This window comes from Urocitellus parryii, chromosome 10 (genome assembly GCF_045843805.1).
Source record: "Urocitellus parryii isolate mUroPar1 chromosome 10, mUroPar1.hap1, whole genome shotgun sequence".
NCBI classification, from domain to species: domain Eukaryota; kingdom Metazoa; phylum Chordata; class Mammalia; order Rodentia; family Sciuridae; genus Urocitellus; species Urocitellus parryii.
In genome coordinates, this window is record NC_135540.1 from 103,046,764 (window position 1) to 103,070,014 (window position 23,251).

Consider the following 23,251-nt stretch of genomic DNA (forward strand, 5'->3'; position numbering starts at 1 on the left):
AGGATAGCAAGGCAGGCTCTCAGTCTCTTTTTATTACATACTGAAGTCCCAAAAACCTTCTAAAGAAGAGATTATAGGCATTAGCAGCAATTGCTATTTCATGCTTACAGTACTGTTCCCTGGAGGTCTCATATTTGGGGGGCAGTTGGACAAGTCCTAGGTAGACAGTACCAGAGTAGAGAACCAAGTCCTCTAATACATGTGATAGATACGTAAGTAGTGTCTACAGCGGTGACTCTCTATGTTTAGCGAACAACAGGTTCTGCCAACTCCTGGATCCTTGGAGAACATTGTGCTTTCAAAGCAGCCGGCTTGACTTTAAAGGCATTAGGATCGTAGAAGAGAACATGCATAGGAGCCCTGAAATGGGAGGAAAAGAAATCAGCCTGAAGAACTAGAGTTTCCCAAGCACCCACTACGTGTTAATCACTAGGACATCATCTCATTGAGATTTTCATGACCTCCACTTGCAGACAAGAAAAGGAAGGCTCAAAGAGGTTGTAAGAATGATCAATGGCCAAATCCAGATTTGCACATCTGTCAGATTCCAAAGCCTTTGCTCTTTTCACAGAAAGTGAATTCTGGAAAATTTTCAATAATTAGCAATGTTAAAATAAGCCAGACAGTCCCCTATAGTCATCCATCAGTCTAGAAAAATATGTAATTCTTTTGTGGGTATGCTGGGGATCAAACCACAAGTGTTCTTTCTACCTTGAGCATCTCTAAGCAAATGTATTTTTTCTTACACAAATTACAATAGTGCTCTGTTTCGCAACTCATTTCAACGAACAATATACATTGGATAAATATTTCATCTCCATACATTCAGAGCTATCTTCTAAATCTAAGTTTCGGTGCCTAGTCCACTACCCTACTGGTATCTTTATATTTATTAGAATAAGACCATTTATTTGTCACAATAAATGTAACTAGTGAGCTGGATGTGGTAGCACTGTAATCCCAGCGGCTCAGTAACTCAGCAAGACCCTGTCAGTAAATTAAAAAATGGCTGGGGATGTAGCTCAGTTGTTAAGCGACCCTGGGTTCAATCCCTGGTACTAAAACGAACAAACAAAAAAAGTAACTAGTGACATGTTATTGCCATTTTTTAAAATTTTGACGACTCTTTTCATTAACCTTATTAAATCAACCTTCTCCCTGTCCCCAGACACCCAACCTGTCCTAGTCCACATTAGCCTTAAATCGGCATACCTTGAACTTGGATTAGCTAGTTCCTGAATTCTAGCAGATATCTGAGAATGGGTAGCAGCATGAGACACTGGCCACTGGGCATCACGGGCAGGTAGGTAATCTTGATGGACAGGCTTGAACTTAGCTAGATCTAGCGTTCGGGAGCTAGGTATGGCGAACATGGCTGCCGGGGATACCTGTAGGGGAAACAAAGAGACACAAAAATACATCCCAGCTTTCACCACATCTCCCTGTCTCGACAGCTGGCTCCCGTCCCTCTCCTGGATTGCTGCAACAGACTCCTGACAGGAGTCCTACTTCCATCCTGGCCTGTGCGATCCAGCCTCCCCATGAGAGTTACCAGGGAATGAACAAGTAGATAGCGTGTTCCCTGAGACAGATGGAGTTCTAAGTGATTTGCCCATGTCACTCTCACTTCATCACTATGACAACCCCATGAGGTAAGCACTTTTTATTTTAATTTATTCATTTATTTGTACGGGGGATTGAACTCAGGGGCACTTGACCACTGAGCCACATCCCCCGCCCTGTTTTGTATTTTATTTCCAGACAGGGTCTCACTGAGTTGCTTAGTGCCTCGCTTTTGCTGAGGCTGGCTTCGAACTTAAGATCCTCCTGTCTCAGCCTCCCAAGCCCCTGGGAATATGGGCATGCGCCACCGCACTCAGTGAAGTAAGCCCTTTCTAAAGCCCAATCAGAACATGGCACTCCAGGCTTGAAACCCTTCCTGTAGCTGCCCATTTTGCTAACATAGCTTCTTCCTGTGCCTAAGAGGCCCTGTAGGATTGGGCTATCTGCCACTTCTCTGACCTTCCCCACTGGGTCACTATGACCCTGGTCACAGGAGGCCCCTCTGGTCCAGCTTCTTCTGCTCATGACCTTTATAGCTGCTAATTCTGCTTGAAAACCTCTTTCCGTGATCTTGGCTTGACTGCCTCTTCCTCTTCCAAGTGTCTGGACTCAAACATCAAGTCCTCACAGGGGGCTTGCTGACCAGCCAAAATAAACCAGCCTCTCCAATGAAGCGCCTCTGTGGTTCCCATCTACTCTCCTGGCTAGCAGTTATCCAGACCTGAACCAGCTTGTGAAGTACTGTTTATTGCCTGCTTCTCCCCAACAGAATAGAAGCCACTGGAGAGGATGTGCTTGTTGGGCAACAACTAGAACAGGCTCTGGCTTGTAATTGGTGCTGATAATATGTCAACTGACAGTCCCCCTTTGATCTTCTGCCGGATGGCCTTTCTATTATGTGGCTTTATCGGTAAAATAAGAATGACATGTAGCTACTGTTCTCTCTGTTAAGTGTTCATCCTAAACTTCTCAGCCACCCTGAAAGTATTCTGAGTTGCATGAGGCCAGTGAGTTCTGGATTCTAACAGTATGATTTTTCACAGCAGTATCTCCCCTTTTTAAAAAAAACTTGTTGTAAAACAAAAAACTCAAACAATTCTAGCAATAAAGGAAAGATATCTATCATGCCCATTTCCATACCAAAAAAAAAAATAGCATTAAGTAATTTTCCTGCAAATTCAAGACACTCTCCCAAGAGTTTTTGGTTCCCAGAATGGTTTTCCTTTTTAAATCCTAAGGTTCCCAGAGAGAGGATGGACCTGGTTCCTACCTCTTTCGGCAACATGATATTTAATGAAAACCCAACTGAGACAGGGCACCAAGTTGGCACTGCAATTAAAGAAGGGAAATATCAAGGAGGAAGAGGAGGGAAGCCAGTGGGTGCACCAGGCTCCAGGCTGAGCACTTGCCTTTGCTGCTACTATGTCACAGCTGACCTCTAAGTAGGAGGTCAAACACCTGCCATTCCCTTGCTCACCTGCTCCACCCAAGCTCACCCCAGATTGAGGGCTTGGGTATGTGCTCTTCCCTACATTGGAACATTCTTCTCCCAGATCTTCACTCATCTGACCCCTACTCCCTCTTCAGGGTTGGCCCAAACTTTTATTCCTTAGAGTAGCATCACCAACTACCACATGCCAAGTAAATTATTCCCCACCACCACCACCACAGTCACTCACTTCCTATTTCATTTTCTCCATAGCATTTATCACTACCTGGCATTGTCTTATCTTTTTACTTATTTATTGCCCCCCCCCAGGAGCTGCATTTGTTCCCTGGGAAGAGTACTTGGCACACAGTACACCTTCGAATACTGAATGACCAAGGCTCAGGAAGGCTGCCTCGACATCATAAAGCTAGCATGGGTGAGGTGGGAATTTGAACCCAGCTCCAACTCCTCTGCCTCCCTCGGTCATCATGTAGCTAGGTTTTCCTTCCTGCCACAGAACACTCTTCCAAGATTCTTTCTTTCAATGATTTTGGGCTATGTCCTGTAGGGGGAGAGGGGAACACCTTAGGAGCAACCAGAAAGAGCAGAAGGATGGCAAGACAGGCAGTGGTGGCTTACAGGTCGGATGGGCATTTCGCTTCTTTGTCTCTCATAGCACAGACCATCTAACTTGATCTTTGGGTGGGCAAGGTCTATAATTCTTGGAGTTGCAATAGCACCCAGGGTAGAAACTGAAATCTTAGTTTTAACCTAGAGAAGAAAAATAAAACAGTACCTATAAGTATTAAATACTAAACACCATCTAGTTCCAAGATTAAAGAGTATTATCTGATCTCTGGTCCAGGCTTCCCAGTAACCAGCAGAAATGATGAGAATCTTACAATAACCCCTGGTCACATCTGGAAGGTTCAATGTCTCAAACTATATAGATTCCAAACCAACTTTTTAGGAACTTACCTGTTAGACTACAGAGATAGAGGACATAGCAAACAATGTTACATATCGACTCAGAAATAAATGATAGCATTGATTTGTAGACTGATAAACTCTGGGAAGATTCAACCCTATCACAGAATAATGCTTTACCAGATAGATTCTGCTTTGTTCTTGATTATTTTTGCCCTTTGGAAAGTGGGACTCATATTATCACTGTGCCAAAGGGAATTTAAGTGGCTGTCTTGGATAAATAAGGAAAAAAATAGCCAATAGGAAAATAATGAAGCCAATAAGAATAATGGAGAACTATATACCTGCATTGGACCCCCAAATCATTCCTCATTTTCTTGATTATGAAAATTAGATCAAATTACATGGCCCTCTATTTAAATTACTTGTATTTGAGTAACTTCTTATATAAGATTTGAAAGGGAATATAATCAACAACTGGAAATAAAATAACTCTTCAACCATGGGTAGAAAAATATGGTATACATAAAGTATTTTCTGAATTCTTTCCTGTGTTAGTTAAATGATGATGATGATGACACTAACACTGACAGTTTCACATGTAATTAGTTTATTTCTCTCCTGGAGTATCAATTTTATTTCTATTTCACTAATGGTGTAACCAAGGTGCTTGAGATTCAGTAGTTGAAGTTTACATAGTTAGTAAGCGGCAGGTCTGGAATTCTAACCAAAGGTCTTGCATGTTGGTACAACACCATGAAGGACTGATTAAACATTTAAGCATTTCCTATGAATAAAGCTTTTGTCTCCTATCAGGCTCTGGCAAATTGAAGAAGTATGTGGCAACCATTGCCTTCAATTAAGCCTTCCAATCAAAAAGGAAATAAAACAATCAATCATTAATTCAATTCATTAAACAAATATTTCTTAATCAAGTATATTATGTAATGCATAATAAATAATAATAAAATACAGTTTTTTTCCTTAATGTAATTTTCACCTTATAAAGAACCATAGACCTCTAGACAAATAATTAAGATTATTTGGTGCTCAAAAGAGAAGGAAAAACAAAAAATATCAGATGAAAGGTGGGAAAAAATCAGGAAGGATGCTCTTTTTTTTTTGGCAGAGGTAGGTACCAGGGATTGAACTCAGGGGCACTCGACCACTAAGCCACATCCCCAGCCCTAATTTGTATGTTATTTAGAGACAGGGTCTCACTGAGTTGCTTAGCGCCTCACTTTTGCTGAGGCTGGCTTTGAACTTGCCATCCTCCTGCCTCAGCCTCTGGGATTACAGGCATGTGCCATACCCAGCAAGGACGCTCTTTTCAGGGATAAAGAGTCATTGGATTGGACCTTGAAGGAAGGATCAGATTTTGACAAATGGAGGAGGAAACATGAGGGAAATGAAGGAAGGGGGCCTGAGGACATTGGTGGTTGAGAGTGGGGCAGGTTATGCAGGAAGATCAGGCTTGTGGATACACTTGAAACCAGGTGAGGAGGGTGGGAGGGCATCTTCACAACCAGGGAAGAACCAAGGAGCCTTCACTAGACAGGAAACAGGATCAAAGCTGGAGACTACCCTGCAGCAATGAATGAGAAAGACACGCAGGGCCACAGGAAGCAGGGAGGCAAGGAACCTACCGGTCCAAAGAAGAGAACCAAACACCTTTTCCCATTCTGAAATGGTGTTAGGGCAGGTACTGGGGGTTTAGTCCAGGGGAGCTGTACCATTGAGCTCAGCCCCCACCCCTTTTTTTCTTAAGACAGGGTTTTGCTAAGTTGCTTAGGCTGGCCTCCTGCTTTCAATCCTCCTGCCTCCGTCTCCCAAGTCACTGGGATGATAGCTTGTATGCCCAACAAAAGTGCTTAAGCATAAAACATAGCACAAAGATTCCCAGGGAACACCATGTAGGTTAAGAAATAGAACATGGCCCCAGCTACGGGGGCATGCACACTTGTGATCCTGGTGCCTCAGGAGGCTGAGGTAGGAGGATTGCAAGTTTGAACCCAGCCTCAGCCACAACCAGATCTTAAAATAGTTTCTGAAGTTACAATAATTTAAACAAAACGATACCTACATAATAACAGATCAATGTAACCAGAAATATAAGCGAATACAGTGGCTTTCAACTGTTCTTTTAACCTAGTAATATCCCATGCTTGTATAATTTTGTCAAAATGAAATTCCACTGTCATGTATAACTAAGAAGAACCAATAAAATAAAACTCTTAAAAAGTAAATGAGAGCTTCCAAATATGAAAACAGTTTTTAAAAATTATTCCATCTAAAACGAACAAGAGGGGCGTGGGTTTTGCTTGGTCGAAAATCCCTTCCCTAGCAAGAGGCCCTGGGTTCAATTCCCAGCACTGACAATAAATGAATAACAATAATAAACACATTACACGTTGATAAACAGACACTTATGACACAACTCTGTTTTTCAAAATAAAAAATAGTGAGCAGAGTCATGTTTTGCATTTTTGCAAATACCTTTAATATCTGCCTGAAGAAGATACTGTTTTATTTTGTTTGTTTTTCAGTACTGGGGATTGAACCCAGGTCTTCGTGCTGGTTGGGCAAGCACTCTACCACTAGCTACATCCCCTGCCCTTTTAAAACAGGGTCTTGCTAAGTTGCCCAGGTTGGCCTTGAACTTGCTGGGAACACAAGTGCATGCCACCATACCCAGCCATACACCCCTTTTAATAGCCAGATTTTTTATTATTTGGTAAAATTTCTGGTTTGAAAAAACACTAAAAGCAACGATGTATAGAAGTCCCCACATTAACAGAGTAAAAGGCGGACAAAATCGTAATTGTCCCCTCAATAGATCTGGAAAAACATTTGGGGAAATTCAATTCTAATGTTTTTAACATTAGAATTTAAAGAAGGGAAAAAAAACTCTTTGGAAAAACTCAGAGTAGAAGAGATTTTGTCCAACTTAATAAAGAAAATCATCAAAACCTGAAGCTAACATCATGTTTTATGGTAAATATTGAACACTTCTTCACTAAGATGAGGAACAAGGCAAGAATTCCCACACTCACCAGTCTGTGTCCCATGAACTAAACTCCTAGCCAATACAAAGGGCAAGAAAAATTATTAAAAGTCCCTTGGATTAGAAAAAAAATTATTCACAAATGATATGATTTTATACATATACAGAGAGAAAATCCAAAGGAATCTATGAAAAAACTAATAGATTATGAGAATTTAACAAGGTCATAAAGTCAACATACTATCAATAAACAATTAGAAAATCAAATCAAAAATACCACTTAGAGATATCATCAAAAACATAAAATACTAAGACAGATAGGGCGGTGTGTACCTATAGTCCGAGCTACTTGGGCTGCTGAGGTAGGAGGAAGACTTGGGTACACAAACTGGAGCCCAACCAGGGCAACACGGTGATACCCCAATCTCAAATAAAACAAAACGAACAAACAAAAAAACATAGAATAGGAGGGAAAAAATAACAAAAGGTGTGTAAGAACTCCACACTGAGAACTATATAAAACATCATTGAAAGAATTAAAGATGCTCTAAATAAATAGGGGAGATATAAAATGTTTATGGATTAGAATACTTACTATTACTAAGATGTAAATTTTTATTAAATTATTTTACATATTCAATGCAATCTTACTCAAAATTCCCACAAAACGCTTCTTTGTATCTATTGTTATTTTATTATTTATTTATTTTTGGGACTAGAGATTTAACCCAGGGGTACTTTACCACGGAGCTACATCCCCAGCCCTTTTTGTTTTTTTTTTTTATTTTGAGAAAGGGTCTCACTAAGCTGCTAAGAATGGTCTCAAAATTGGGATCCTCCTGCCTCAGGCTCCTGAGTTGTTGAAATTATAGGTGTGAGACACTGTGCAGAGCTACAAAGCACTTTTATAGAAACTAACAAAGTGATTGCAAAGTTTATGTGAAAATGAATAAGACCTAGAAAGCCAAAAATACATTGATAAAAGAGAACAAAGTGGAGGACTTACAGTACCTTATTTCAAAACTATTTTAAAACTACAATAATCAAGAGAGTAAGGCACTGGTGTAAGGAAAACAATAAGTAATTAGGACAGAATCGGGAGCCGAGAAATAGATTCAAAGTAATTCAATTAGAAAAATTGAATTGTAGTTGAAAATTTTAACTGTAGTTGAAAAACTGAATATCCATATGGGAGGCGCCTTAACCTGAACTTCACATATGCCAGAAAAAAGTAATTCCAAGTGGATCATATACATAAAAACACAAAAGTTAAAAAAAAAAGGCTTCTATAGGAAAACATAGAGCACCTTCATGAGCTTACAGTAAACAAGTACTTCTTAGCCAGGACACCATTAACTGTAAAAGTAAAGATTGACAAATTTAACTTTATCAAATATGGAAACATTTTTTCTAATCAAATGATACCTTTAATAAAATTAATAGGTTTAGCTGTAGACAGAGAGAAAATATTTACAAAATCTTTACCCTGAAGAAAAGACACATATTCAAAAATAAATAAAATTTGAAAACATCAATAAAGAGGAAACACTACAACCTAATTTTTTAAGTTTAATAAGACAGACAACTCTGTTCAAACACAAATTATTGCGAGGTGGAAAAATCCTGAAGAATGTAAAAACCCCAAACCAAACCAAACAAAATACAACTACACTCAAGGACAGAAGAAGCTACAAATGCCAAGAAGCACATGGCAAATGCTGAACATGCATATTTGACCTGGAAATGCAATTTAAACTCACTATGAGACACGACTATCTCGCTTTAAAATGTCTAAAACTTCTAAGAAGGGACAGTGACAAATGCTGGCAAATCTGAAGCATCTGGACCCCTCATACATAGATGAAAATGAAGGGCTGTGGCTCAGCTGTGGAGTGCTTGCCTAGCATGCATTAGGCTCTGAGAAAAAGAACAAAAATGATACATTCACCTGCAAAGTAAGAGTTTCTTATAAAGCTAAATCTACACTTACCCTATGACTCAAGAATTCTACTGCTATGTATTTACCCTAAAGAAATAAAACCATGTTCACAACTGTATTCTTTTTTTCTTTTCTTTTAGGATCAGGGATTGAACTCAGGGGCACTCAACCACTGAGCCACACCCCCAGTCCTATTTTGTATTTCATCTAGAGTCAGGGTTTCACTGAGTGGCTTAGCACCTCGCCATTGCTGAAGCTGGCTTTGAACTCTCGATCCTCCTGACTCAGCCTCCCAGGCTGCTGGGATTACAGGCATGCGCCACCGTGCCCAGCACAACTGTATTTTTAACAGCCCATTTGGAAATATCCCAAATGTTCATCAAAGGAATGAAAAAACATTATGATGTAGTTTTACAATGGAATAATCCTTAATAAAAAGGAACACAATGTATTGATACACTCAATAGTATGCATGAACCTCAAAAACACTGTGTTAACTGAGCAAAAAAAGCCAGATACTAAAGAGTATATATTGTTTGATTTCATTTAAATCAAGTTCAAGAGCAGCCCAAACTAATCTGTGCTGATAGGAATCTGAATGGTAGTTGCCTTTAGGGCAAGGGTTAGATTAGGAATTGACTGGAAATAGTCAGAAGGAAATATTCTGGAACTGTGGATATGTTTTGTATCTTTTTTTTTTTTTTTTATTGTTGGTCATTCAAAACATTACATAGTTCCTCATACATCATATTTCACAGTTTGATTCAAATGAGTTATGAACTCCCAATTTTATCCCGTATACAGATTGCTGTATCACATCAGTTACCCTTCCATTGATTGACATATTGCCTTTCTAGTGTCTGATGTATTCTGCTGTCTGTATTATTCTCTACTATCCCCCCTCCCCTCCCCTCCCCTCCCCTTTTCTCTCTCTACCCCTTCTACTGTAAATCACTTCTTCCATTTGAATTATCTTGTCTTACCCCTCCTTTCCTCTTATATGTCATTTTGTATAACCCTGAGGATCGCCTTCCATTTCCATGCGATTCCCCTTCTCGTTTCCTTTCCCTCCCACCTCTCAACCCTGTTAATGAAAATCTTCGTCTCAAGCTCTTCGTCCCTACCCTGTCCTTGTTTCCTCCCCTTATATCAGAGGAGTCATTTGGTATTTGTTTTTTAAAGATTGACTAGCTTCACTTAGCATAATCTGCTCTAATGCCATCCATTTCCCTCCAAATTCTATGATTTTATCATTTTTAAATGCAGAGTAATACTCCATTGTGTATAAATGCCACATTTTTTTAATCCATTCATCTATTGAAGGGCATCTAGGCTGATTCCACAATCTTGCTATCGTGAATTGTGCTGCTATGAACATCGATGTAGCAGTGTCCCTGTAGCATGCTCTTATTAGGTCTTTAGGGAATAGACCGAGAAGGGAAATAGCTGGATCAAATGGTGGTTCCATTCCCAGCTTTCCAAGAAATCTCCATACTGCTTTCCAAATTGGCTGCACCAATTTTCAGTCCCACCAGCAATGAACAAGAGTGCCCTTTTCCCCACATCCTCTCCAGCACTTATTGTTGTTTGACTTCCTAATGGCTGCCAATCTTACTGGAGTGAGATGGTATCTTAGGGTAGTTTTGATTTGCATTTCTCTGACTGCTAGCGATGGTGAGCATTTTTTCATGTACTTATTGATTGATTGTATGTCCTCTTCTGAGAAGTGTCTGTTCAGGTCCTTTGCCCATTTATTGATTGGGTTACTTGTTGTCTTATTGTCTAATTTTTTGAGTTCTTTGTATATTCTGGTTATTAGGGCTCTATCTGAAGTGTGTGGAGTAAAGATTTGTTCCCAGGATGTAGGCTCCCTGTTTATCTCTCTTATTGTTTCTTTTGCTGAGAAAAAACTTTTTAGTTTGAGTAAGTCCCATTTGTTGATTCTAGTTGTTAACTCTTGCGCTATGGGTGTCCTATTGAGGAATTTGGAGCCTGCTCCCACAGTATGTAGATCATAACCAACTTTTTCTTCTATCAGATGCCGTGTCTCTGATTTAATATCAAGCTCCTTGATCCATTTTGAGTTAACTTTTGTGCAAGGCGAGAGATAGGGATTCAGATTCATTTTGATGCAAATGGATTTCCAGTTTTCCCAGCACCATTTGTTGAAGATGCTATCCTTCCTCCATTGCATGCTTTTAGCCCCTTTATCAAATATAAGATAGTTGTAGTTTTGTGGATTGGTTACTGTGTCCTCTATTCTATACCATTGGTCCACCTGCCTGTTTTGGTACCAGTACCATGCTGTTTTCGTTACTATTGCTCTGTAGTATAGTTTGAAGTCTGGTATCGCTATACCGCCTGATTCACACTTCCTGCTTAGTATTGTTTTTGCTATTCTGGGTCTTTTATTATTCCATATGAATTTCATGATTCTTTTATCTATTTCTACAAGAAATGCAGCTGGGATTTTGATTGGCATTGCATTGAACTTATAGAGAACTTTTGGTAATATCGCCATTTTGATGATGTTGGATCAGCCTATCCATGAGCAGGGTATATTTTTCCATCTTCTAAGGTCTTCTTCTATGTCTTTCTTTAGGGTTTTGTAATTTTCATTGTATAAATCTTTCACCTCTTTTGTTAGGTTGATTCCCAAGTATTTTATTTTTTGGGGGGATATTGTGAATGGAGTAGTTGTCCTCATTTCCGTTTCAGAGGATTTGTCGCTGATATACAGGAATGCCTTTGATTTATGCGTGTTGATTTTATATCCTGCCACTTTGCTGAATTCATTTATTAGCTCTAATAGCTTCTCTGTAGACCCTTTTGGGTCTGCTAGGTATAGAATCATATCATCTGCAAATAGTGATAATTTAAGTTCTTCTTTTCCAATTTTTATCCCTTTAATTTCTTTCGTCTGTCTAATTGCTCTTGCCAGTGTTTCGAGGACTATGTTGAACAGAAGTGGTGAGAGAGGGCATCCCTGTCTTGTACCAGATCTTAGAGGGAATGCCTTCAATTTTTCTCCATTCAGAATGATGCTGGCCTGTGGCTTATCATATATTGCTTTTACAATGTTGAGGTATGATCCTGTTATCCCTAATTTTTCTAGAGTTTTGAACATAAAGGGATGCTGTACTTTGTCGAATGCTTTTTCTGCGTCTATCGAGACTATCATATGGTTCTTATTTTTTAGTCTATTGATGTGGTAGATAACATTTATTGATTTCCGTATATTGAACCAGCCTTGCATCCCATGGATGAATCCTACTTGATCATGGTGTATAATTTTTTTGATATGTATTTGAATCCGGTTCGCCAGAATTTTATTGAGAATTTTTGCGTCAAGGTTCATTAGAGATATTGGTCTGTAGTTTTCTTTCTTTGAAGTGTCTTTGTCTGGTTTCGGAATCAGGGTGATGTTGGCCTCGTAGAATGAATTTGGAAGTTCTCCCTCTTTTTCTATTTCCTGAAATAGCTTGAAAAGTATTGGTGTTAGTTCCTCTTTAAAGGTTTTGTAAAACTCTGCTGTATACCCATCCGGTCCTGGGCTTTTCTTAGTTGGTAGTCTTTTGATGGTTTCTTCTATTTCTTCTATTGTTATTGGTCTGTTTAGGTTGTCTATATCCTCCTGGTTCAATCTGGGCAGATCGTAAGACTTAAGGAATTTATCTATGCCTTCACTATCTTCTATTTTATTGGAGTATAAGGCTTCAAAATAGTCTCTGATTATCTTCTGTATTTCTGAAGTGTCTGTTGTGATATTGCCTTTTTCATCCCGTATGCTAGTAATCTGGGTTCTCTCTCTTCTTCTCTTCGTTAGCATGGCTAAGGGTCTGTCAATTTTATTTATTTTTTCAAAGAACCAGCTTTTAGTTTTGTCAATTTTTTCAATTGTTTCTTTTGTTTCAATTTCATTAATTTCAGCTCTGATTTTGATTATTTCTTGCCTTCTACTTCTTTTGCTGTTGTTTTGCTCCTCTTTTTCTAGGATTTTGAGATGAAGTATGAGATCATTTATTTGTTGGTTTTTTCTTTTTTTGAGGAATGAACTCCAAGCAATGAATTTTCCTCTTAGGACTGCTTTCAATGTGTCCCATAGATTCCGATATGTTGTGTCCGTGTTTTCATTTAACTCTAGGAATTTTTTAATTTCCTCCTTGATGTCTTCAATAACCCATATGTCACTCAGCAACCTGTTGTTCATTCTCCAAGTGATGCTTGATTTTTCCTTTCTTCTTTTATCATTGATTTTCAGTTTCATTCCATTATGATCAGATAAGATGCATGGTATTATCTCTACCCCTTTATATTGTCTAAGAGTTGCCCTGTGACATAATATATGGTCTATTTTTGAGAAGGTTCCATGTGCTGCTGAAAAAAAAGTGTAACTACTTGATGTTGGGTGGTAAAGTCTATATATGTCAATTAAGTCTAGGTTATTAATTGTGTTGTTGAGTTCTATAGTTTCCTTGTTTAACTTTTGTTTGGAAGATCTGTCCAGTGGTGAGAGAGGTGTGTTGAAGTCTCCCATGATGATTGTATGGTGGTCTATCAGACTCTTGAACTTGAGAAGAGTTTGCTGGATGAACACCGCTGCACCATTATTTGGGGCATATATATTTATGATTGTTATGTCTTGTTGGTTTATGGTTCCCTTGAGCAGTATGAAGTGTCCTTCTTTATCCCTTTTGATTAGCTTTGGCTTGAAATCTATTTTATTAGATATGAGTATGGACACGCCTGCTTGTTTCCGCTGTCCATATGAGTGGTATGATTTTTCCCAACCTTTCACCTTCAGTCTATGGATATCTTTTTCTATCAGATGCGTCTCCTGTAGACAGCATATTGTTGGGTCTTGTTTTGTGATCCATTCTACTAGCCTGTGTCTCTTAATTGGTGAGTTTAAGCCATTGACATTTAGGGTTATTATTGAGATATGGTTTGTACTTCTATCCATATTTGTTTGTTAATGTTACTAAACCTAATTTGTTATCCTCTTTGACTACTTTCCCCCCTTTACTGTCCTACCTCCCATTGTTGGTTTTCAATGTTATTTTCCATTTCCTCTTCCTGCAATGTTTTGCCAAGGATTTTTTGAAGAGATGGTTTTCTAGCTGCGAATTCTTTTAACTTTTGTTTATCATGGAAGGTTTTAATTTCATCTTCTAACCTGAAGCTTAATTTTGCCGGATACACGATTCTTGGTTGGAACCCATTTTCTTTCAGTGTTTGAAATATGTTATTCCAGGATCTTCTAGCTTTCAGAGTCTGTGTTGAGAGATCAGCTGTTATCCTGATTGGTTTACCCCTAAATGTAATCTGCTTCCTTTCCCTTGTAGCTTTTAAAATTCTTTCCTTATTCTGTATGTTGGACATCTTCACTATAATGTGTCTAGGTGTGGATCTCTTATGGTTTTGTACATTCGGCGTCCTGTAGGCTTCTAGGATTTGGGATTCTGTCTCATTCTTCAAGTCTGGGAAGTTTTCTCGTATTATTTCATTGAATAGGCTGTGTATTCCTCTGGTTTGGAGCTCTGTGCCTTCCTGTATCCCAATGACTCTTAAATTTGGTCTTTTGATATTGTCCCATATTTCTTGGATGTTCTGTTCATGGTTTCTTAGCAGACTTGCTGAGCTGTCTATGTTCTTTTCCAGTTGAAATACTTTGTCTTCATTGTCTGATGTTCTCTCTTCTAAGTGATCTACTCTGCTGGTAGTATTCTCAATTGAGTTTTTAAGTTGGTTTATTTTTTCCTGCAATTCTAGTATTTCTATTTGTTTGTTTTTTATTTCCTCTATCTCCCTGTGAAATTGATCTTTTACTTCCTGGATTTGTTTGTCAATGTGATCTTTCATTATCTGATTTTGCTGTCTCATGTCTTCCTTGAGACTCCAGATCATCTGAAGCATGTATATCCTGATCTCTCTATCTGACATTCCATCTGTTGCACCTATTACCTCTTCTAAAGTTGAGTTGACCTGCATTGCCTGTGGTCCTTTCTTTCCTTGTCTTTTCATACTGCTGGCGTTTCTTTCTGCTTGGTGAAACTGTTGTGTTTTGAAATTTTCCCTCTATTTATTTATATTGCTCTTGTATAGTTGAATAATCACCCTTGCAGGGCATGTAGTGGCTGTGATCCTCCTCCAATTGGTGTGATCCGTCTACCACGCTGGGAGGCCCTAGGTCTGCTCTGCTGGTCGGTCAAAGGTCCGCCTACCCAGCAGGTACGAGGGGCACCTCTATCACTCCGCAGGTTGCTGGGCCTAACCTCCCGATGGGTCAAAGGTTCCCCTAGCTTGCAGGGGGCTGCTCCCGGAGCGAGAGCTAGGCCTCCCGGGGGAGCCCGGATGGTGGAGGCCGACTGCCGGTTCAGGCGGGGTGGGCCAAGCCGCACTGGGTGCCGGCGGCTTGCAAACGCGGCTGGTATCAGCAGGACTTAACTCCTGCACCCGCTGCGGGGGCACCTTTATCGCCGAGTAGCTGCGGTCGCGTGGTTGGGACCCGGGCGGGTGGGGCCGCTTCTCCCAGGGCGAGAGCTGGGCCTCCCGGGGGAGCCCGGATGGCGGAGGACTGCCGGTTCAGGCGGGGCGGGCCAAGCCGCTCCGGGATCCCGCGGGTTGCAAAGGTGGCTGGCGTCTGCAGGACTTAACTTCTGCACCCGCCGCCGGTTCGGGCGGGGCGGGCCAAGCCGCTCAGGGTTCCCGCGAGTTGCAAAGGTGGCTGGCTTCTGCAGGACTTAACTTCTGCACCCACCACGAGGGCACCTTTATTGCCGAGTAGCTGTGGCTGCCTGGTTAGGAACCGGGCGGGTGGGGCCGCTTTTCCCTGGGCGACAGCTAGGCCTCCCGGGGGAGCCTGTATGTCGGAGGACTGCCGGTTCAGGCGGGGCAGGCCAAGCCACTCAGGGATCCCGCGGGTTGCAAAGGTGGCTGGCGTCTGCAGGACTTAACTTCTGCACCCACCAGGAGGGCACCTTTATCTCCAAGTAGCTGAGGCCACCTGGTTAGAAACTGGGCGGGTGGGGCCGCTTCTCCCGGGGCGAAAGCTAGGCCTCCCGGGGGAGCCCGTATGGCGGAGGACTGCCGGTTCGGGCGGGGCGGGCCAAGCCGCCCAGGGATCCCGCGGGTTGCAAAGGTGGCTGGCGTCTGCAGGACTTAACTTCTGCACCCGCCACGTGGGCACCTTTATTGCCGAGTAGCTGTGGCTGCCTGGTTAGGAACCGGGCGGGTGGGGCCGCTTTTCCCAGGGCGAGAGCTAGGCCTCCCGGGGGAGCCTGTATGGCGGAGGACTGCCGGTTCCGGCGGGGCGGGCCAAGCCACTCAGGGATCCCGCGGGTTGCAAAGGTGGCTGGCGTCTGCAGGACTTAACTTCTGCACCCACCACGAGGGCACCTTTATCTCCAAGTAGCTGAGGCCACCTGGTTAGAAACCGGGCGGGTGGGGCCGCTTCTCCCGGGGCCTATGTTTTGTATCTTGATTGGAGTAGTTATTGAATAGACATATGCATTTGTTAAAAGCTTATTAAACTACACAATTAAGATGTGTGTTTTATATAAATTAAAATTCAAGAATTTTAAATTATAAGTGAGGAGAAAGTATTTGCACTATATATAATAGATGAAGATAATTAATCCCTAATATGTAAAGAACTTTATAAATCAATGAAAAAATACAGGCCAGCAGAAAACTAATTAAAATCATGAAGTTTTTCAGAAAAAAAATGCATGGCAAATAGTTCATTAACTATTTGACTTTGTTATTATCAGAGAAATTTAAAGATATACTGTTTTACTACACAATTAACATTTTGCAAAAGAAGTAGTATTTCATGTTGGTTGGTACAGTGGAAAAACAGCCAAAGAATGCAAGCAAATATGCAAATCAAAGTCACTTTTGGGACCATGTTTAGGAATCTTACGTCACCTCAACATGTTCATGTACTTTCTCAACCCAGCGATTTTAGTTCTAGAATTTTTATTCTAGGAAAACAGAGACTGAGGAAGATGGATGGAGGAGGAGGGATGAGTACAATGACCTTATAAATTAGGACAGCAAGTAAGACAGAGCCAAGAGGGATAGCCAGAGTTCAAGTGCATTGTACTCAAAGGTATCTAGGTATCTGCCAGATCGAAAATAAGAGTCTGAAGAATCCATAATCTCTCAAAAGTTAAAGACTTTTAAAATCCAAAACAGTTGATGTGTCTGGGTAGGAGCTGCAGACATTGGTTAAACAGAGAATCACTGATACGGGCTAAGTGAGCCATGAGAGTGATCCATTTTTAAGTTCGATTTGATTTGGCTGGGATGGTTTTTGTTGGTTTTGCAATACTAAGATTGAACACAAGGTGAGTCTCGACCATTGAGCTACTGCCCATTTTTAAGTTGTGCGGGCTCCAAAAACTGTACTATAAAAAGGGAATTCAATAGGACCAGCCATTGACGTAGAAAGACTTCCTCTAGTTCATCCTTCCAAGGTCTCTGGTGGCAAGTAACCTCAGGCACCTGTGAGAGTACCTTGACTTCCTTTAAACTTGAGGAAGAGTAATGATTAACTATTAAAAAAAAAAAAAAAAAAAACCTTAAGAGGATGAAATCATGAACTTAACATTTTGTTAAGAATAAATATGTGCAAGAGATGATGAAACTTGAACCTAGAGATCATAGATAGGGTGGATATAGTATATTGTAAATTTCCTGATTTTGACAATACTATTATTCTGTGGTTAGATAATACAATGTCCTTGTTTTTAGGAAATTAACATTGAAATACTTAGGGAAACTTGGATATAACATTTATAAAGACAAGCTATAGCTTATCTCAAAAATAATTCAGGGGAAAATTATTCACACACACTTGCATACAATACACATGGAGGAGGGAGAATGATAAAGGAAAGGGAACAAAATGTGAATTTTTACAAATTTTCAATAAGTTTAAAATTATTACAGTGAAACTCTATGTACATTAGAATAAAAAGTATATTCATGTTAAAGAGAGTGAAAAATTTACAACTGCCACAAGACAGGGATGCCCTCTCTCACCACTTCTATTCAATATAGTTCTCGAAACACTGGCCAGAGCAATTAGACAGACGAAAGAAATTAAAGGCATAAAAATAGGAAAAGAAGAACTTAAATTATCACTATTTGCAGATGACATGATTCTATACCTAGAAGACCCAAAAGGGTCTACAAAGAAACTACTAGAACTAATAAATGAATTCAGCAAAGTGGCAGGATATAAAATCAACACGCATAAATCAAAGGCATTTCTGTATATCAGCGACAAAACTTCTGAAACGGAAATGAGGAAAAACACTCCATTCACTATATCCTCAAAAAAAATAAAATACTTGGGAATCAACCTAACAAAAGAGGTGAAAGATTTATACAATGAAAACTACAGAACCCTAAAGAGAGAAGTAGAAGAAGATCTTAGAAGATGGAAAAATAGGGGCTGGGGATGTGGCTCAAGCGGTAGCGCGCTCGCCTGGCATGCGTGCCGCCCGGGTTCGATCCTCAGCACCACATACCAACAAAGATGTTGTGTCCGCCGAGAACTAAAAAATAAATATTAAAAATTCTCTCTATCTCTCTCTCTCCTCTCTCACTCTCTCTTTAAAAAAAAAAAAAAAGAAGATGGAAAAATATACCCTGTTCATGGATAGGCAGAACTAACATTATCAAAATGGCGATATTACCAAAAGTTCTCTATAGGTTTAATGCAATGCCAATCAAAATCCCAACGGCATTTCTTGTAGAAATAGATAAAGCAATCATGCAATTCATGTGGAAAAATAAAAGACCCAGAATAGCAAAAGCAATTCTAAGCAGGAAGTGTGAATCAGGCGGTATAGCAATACCAGATTTCAAACTATATTACAGAGCAATAGTGACAAAAACAGCATGGTACTGGTACCAAAACAGGCGGGTGGACCAATGGTATAGAATAGAGGACACAGAGACTAATCCACAAAGTTACAACTATCTTATATTTGATAAAGGGGCTAAAAGCATGCAATGGAGGAAGGATAGCATCTTCAACAAATGGTGTTGGGAAAACTGGAAATCCATATGCAACAAAATGAAACTGAATCCCTTTCTCTCGCCATGCACAAAAGTTAACTCAAAATGGATCAAGGAGCTTGATATCAAATCAGAGACTCTGCATCTGATAGAAGAAAAAGTTGGCTCCGATCTACATATTGTGGGGTCGGGCTCCAAATTCCTTAATAGGACACCCATAGCACAAGAGTTAACAACAAGAATCAACAAATGGGACTTACTTAAACTAAAAAGTTTTTTCTCAGCAAGAGAAACAATAAGAGAGGTAAATAGGGAGCCTACATCCTGGGAACAAATTTTTACTCCTCACACTTCAGATAGAGCCCTAATATCCAGAGTATACAAAGAACTCAAAAAATTAGACAATAAGATAACAAATAACCCAATCAACAAATGGGCCAAGGACCTGAACAGACACTTCTCAGAGGAGGATATACAATCAATCAACAAGTACATGAAAAAATGCTCACCATCTCTAGCAGTCAGAGAAATGCAAATCAAAACCACCCTAAGATACCATCTCACTCCAGTAAGATTGGCAGCCACTATGAAGTCAAACAACAACAAGTGCTGGCGAGGATGTGGAGAAAAGGGTACTCTTGTACATTGCTGGTGAGACTGCAAATTGGTGCGACCATTTTGGAAAGCAGTTTGGAGATTCCTGGGAAAGCTGGGAATGGAATCACCATTTGACCCTGCTATTGCCCTTCTCGGACTATTCCTTGAAGACCTTAAAAGAGCATGCTACAGGGATGCTGCCACATCGATGTTCATAGCAGCACAATTCACAATAGCTGGACTGTGGAACCAACCCAGATGCCCTTCAATAGATGAATGGATAAAAAAAAATGTGGCATCTATACACAATGGAGTACTATGCAGCAATAAAAAATGACAAAATCATAGAATTTGCAGGGAAATGGATGGCACTAGAGCAGATTATGCTTAGTGAAGCTAGTCAATCCCTAAAAAACAAATACCAAATGTCTTCTTTGATATAATGAGAGCAACTATGAACAGAGCAGGGAGGAAGAGCAGGAAGAAAAGATTAACATTAAACAGAGACATGAGATGGGAGGGAAAGGGAGAGAAAAGGGAAATTGCATGGAAATGAAGGGAGACCCTCATTGCTATACAAAATTACATATAAGAGGTTGTGAGGGGAATGGGAAAATAAACAAGGAGAGAAATGAATTACAGTAGATGGGGTAGAGAGAGAAGATGGGAGGGGAGGGGAGGGGGGATAGTAGGGGATAGGAAAGGTAGCAAAATACAACAATTACTAATTGGGCATTATGTAAAATTGTGGATGTGTAACCGACGTGATTCTGCAATCTGCATTTGGGGTAAAATTGGGAGTTCATAACCCACTTCAATCTAATGTATGAAATATGATATGTCAAGAGCTTTGTAATGTTGTGAACAACCAATAAAAAAAAGGAAAAAAAATTTACAACTGCCATTAGAAATGTATAACTGATTAATCAAATTAGAATTATGACATTAAATTAAAATCTTAGCTTTCTGGATAGAAAATTTTACATTCTTACAATATTTAAAAAAAAAACTTTAGTTCTCCCATGTTCTTAAACTTAACATGTTAAATTTTAAAGTAATGCTTTAGTATTTCAGAAGATTTTGTTTGCTAATGTAGATGGGTGAAGTAAAGTACCTGAACATAAATCAAATGTAATATATTGATAAATGTAGTTTAAATTGTTTGAAGGTATTTTATTAAATAGGTTTGTTAATATAACCAAACATGGTTTGGGACTCTTAAAATTAATTATTAAAGCTGCTTGAATTATAAATATAATAAAACCTGTAAGCAAAACTTGAAAGTCTAAGAAATTTTGAGTTTTTTTTTAATATTTACTTTTTAGTTGTAGTTGGGCATAATATCTTTATTTTATTTACTTATTTTTATGTAGTGCTGGGTATCGAACCCAGGGCCTCACACATAGGTGCTAAGCAAGTGCTCTACCACTGAGCCACAACCCCAGCCCTGAAATTTTGATTTTTAAATTTGAAATTTTAAACATGAGACTATTAACTCATAATCTGCTCAAGGATACCAAAATACTCACATCATTGGGTGTGGCAGGGTTTTTTAAGCGCCTATAAATTCTTTCATACTTCTCTCATTGGGAGGTAGGGTTTGCATCCCCGCCCCCTTGAATCCAACCAGACCACACATACCTGCATCAATCAACAGAGTATAATTGTGGTGACTTGTGACTTCCAAAGGCAAGTCACCAGAAACTGTGTAGCTGCCTCCTATTCTCTTGGAATGCTCATCCTCAGGGCACTCCATTTTAGGATACTCCCCCAGAGCATGGCTGCCAAGCTGAGAGAGGTCTTTGCCCACTTGGAGAGGGCTTGGGAAGGTGTACACATTACCAGCTGAGTCTAGCCTCAAGTCATTTCCAGCTAGACATCACACATAGGTGTTGTTATAGATTTTTTTTTGAATGTTGAATGTTTGTGCCTCTCCTAAATTCATATGTTGAAGCCCTAGTGTGCTGAAATTTAGCAGGGGGGTCTTTGGAAAGTAATTAGGGTAAGATGAAGTCATGACCAGGGAACTCCCCATAATGGGATTAGTGTAAAAAGAGAGAGACAGAGAGAGACCAGAGTGCTCTCTATCCCTCTACCTCCATACCCTTTCTCCCCCAGCCACACACCCCAATTTTCAAAGGCGTCATGTGAGCACACAGCAAGAAGACAGCCATCTGCAAGCTAGAACAGAATCTGCTGGCATTTTGGGCTTCCCAACCCCCAGAACTGTGAGAAATAAATATTTTCTGTTTAAGTACCCAAGCTGGGGTATTAGGTTATAGCACCTTAAACTGACGAAAACACAAAGGAGCCTCCAGATGATGCCAGCCCCTTACTAGTTCAGACACCTAAGTAATTTTCTAAGCTTTCCAGCTGAGACCTCACACATCTTGGAGCTGGGACAAACATTACTTATTTTCCTGTCAGAATTTCTGACTCATAAAATCCTTGAGCATAATAAAATTATTGATGTTTTACGCCACTAAGTTTAGGGTGTTTTGGTATAAAGCAACCACCAAGTCAGGTTGTTACCAAAGGAAAGATTATCTAGAAATTGTTTTCTGAGCTGATTAGATTTAAAGGCATTAATGAGCCCATTATTTATTACAAATAATAACTATAATATTAATAATAATAACAGCCCACTACTACCAGCAGTCTTAAAAAAAAATCCACTGGCAGCTCATGGCATGCAGTAGCAAAATAGAAAGACAGGCTTTGGGTGATCAATAGTTGCTATCAAAGGACACTGTAGTGATATAAAGAAGTACAATGGGGTTGGCCGATTGTTTGTAAGTGCACTTGAGAACTGGAGAAAAGAAACCATCCCCACGCAAGTCTTTGAATTCCTAACTGAAAGTTCTGTTAAGGGAACAGAAAGCCTCTATCTTCTATGAAAAAGTAAAAATCCTTTTATTCTATTGTCAGAGGGCTGAAAATTCTGAAAAGCAAAATCTAATTCTGTGCATGGGTGAGTTAAAATGAAAATATTGCACAGACCTTTATGTTAAAGTTGAGGCAATGACTGGGAGGGACTAGGACCTTGAAAATTGAAATGGGGACATATGGGAGGTTCCCAAGGAAGCTGGAGACTTTAAGCCCCTAAATGCGCTAAAGCTTCCTTACTAGAATCAGCCCTTCCACCCCTGAAGAGGTTAGACTCCCCTGGCTCAGACATCTCCCAGGGAGTCACAGACCTGTCTCTACTACCTCTCTTTGCTTCTACACCAATTACCAGGACCAAATCCCAGATGCCATCCAGGCCTTCCTTAGACTTTTTCCGCCACATTGCTTAATGCCTAATCTGTATAAGAAACCATTTATTCTATATCACTCATGGTTCTGCTTCTCTAATCCACTCCTGACCAATTCGTTAAGCATAGGAGAGTTAGTCAGAAAAGTTCATTTAATGAGAGGAGAAGTACAAAGGAAGAAAAAAAAATACGCACCTAGACATAAAAGAGTACCATGTTGTAAAGTCAATTAAGAACTGGTTCTTTCACATGGGTCACTTACTTCTTTTGGAGGAACATAGTTAGGATCTATGCCTTTGGCAATTGACAGTCGTAAAATCCGGGGAGAAGGATCAGGTATTTGAAAAGAACTTCTTACTACATTATCATGGGTGGACCTATATGCAAATGGAAATATAAAATGTCATATCTATTGAATATGGGGACAATAACTAAATTTGTCATTGCTATAATCAACTTCCAGTCAATGTTTCCATCTTAGGAACACCTTTTCCCGTAATCATAGT

The 23,251-nt window shown here is 39.9% G+C and overlaps 1 protein-coding gene across 1 annotated transcript in view; it reads right to left on the minus strand.

Annotated features, from left to right (window-relative positions):
* Nucleotides 1-245: 245 nt before the first annotated feature.
* The window catches only part of Spmap2l (sperm microtubule associated protein 2 like), a 64,783-nt gene continuing 41,777 nt past the window's right edge, over nucleotides 246-23,251 (minus strand). Inside the window, exons 5-8 of the mRNA XM_077803139.1 lie at nucleotides 23,008-23,122; nucleotides 3,632-3,763; nucleotides 1,213-1,388; nucleotides 246-360 (exon numbers count right to left, since the gene is read on the minus strand). Of these exons, the coding sequence (XP_077659265.1) occupies nucleotides 246-360; nucleotides 1,213-1,388; nucleotides 3,632-3,763; nucleotides 23,008-23,122 (538 nt within the window). The remainder of the gene's footprint in view (nucleotides 361-1,212; nucleotides 1,389-3,631; nucleotides 3,764-23,007; nucleotides 23,123-23,251) is intronic.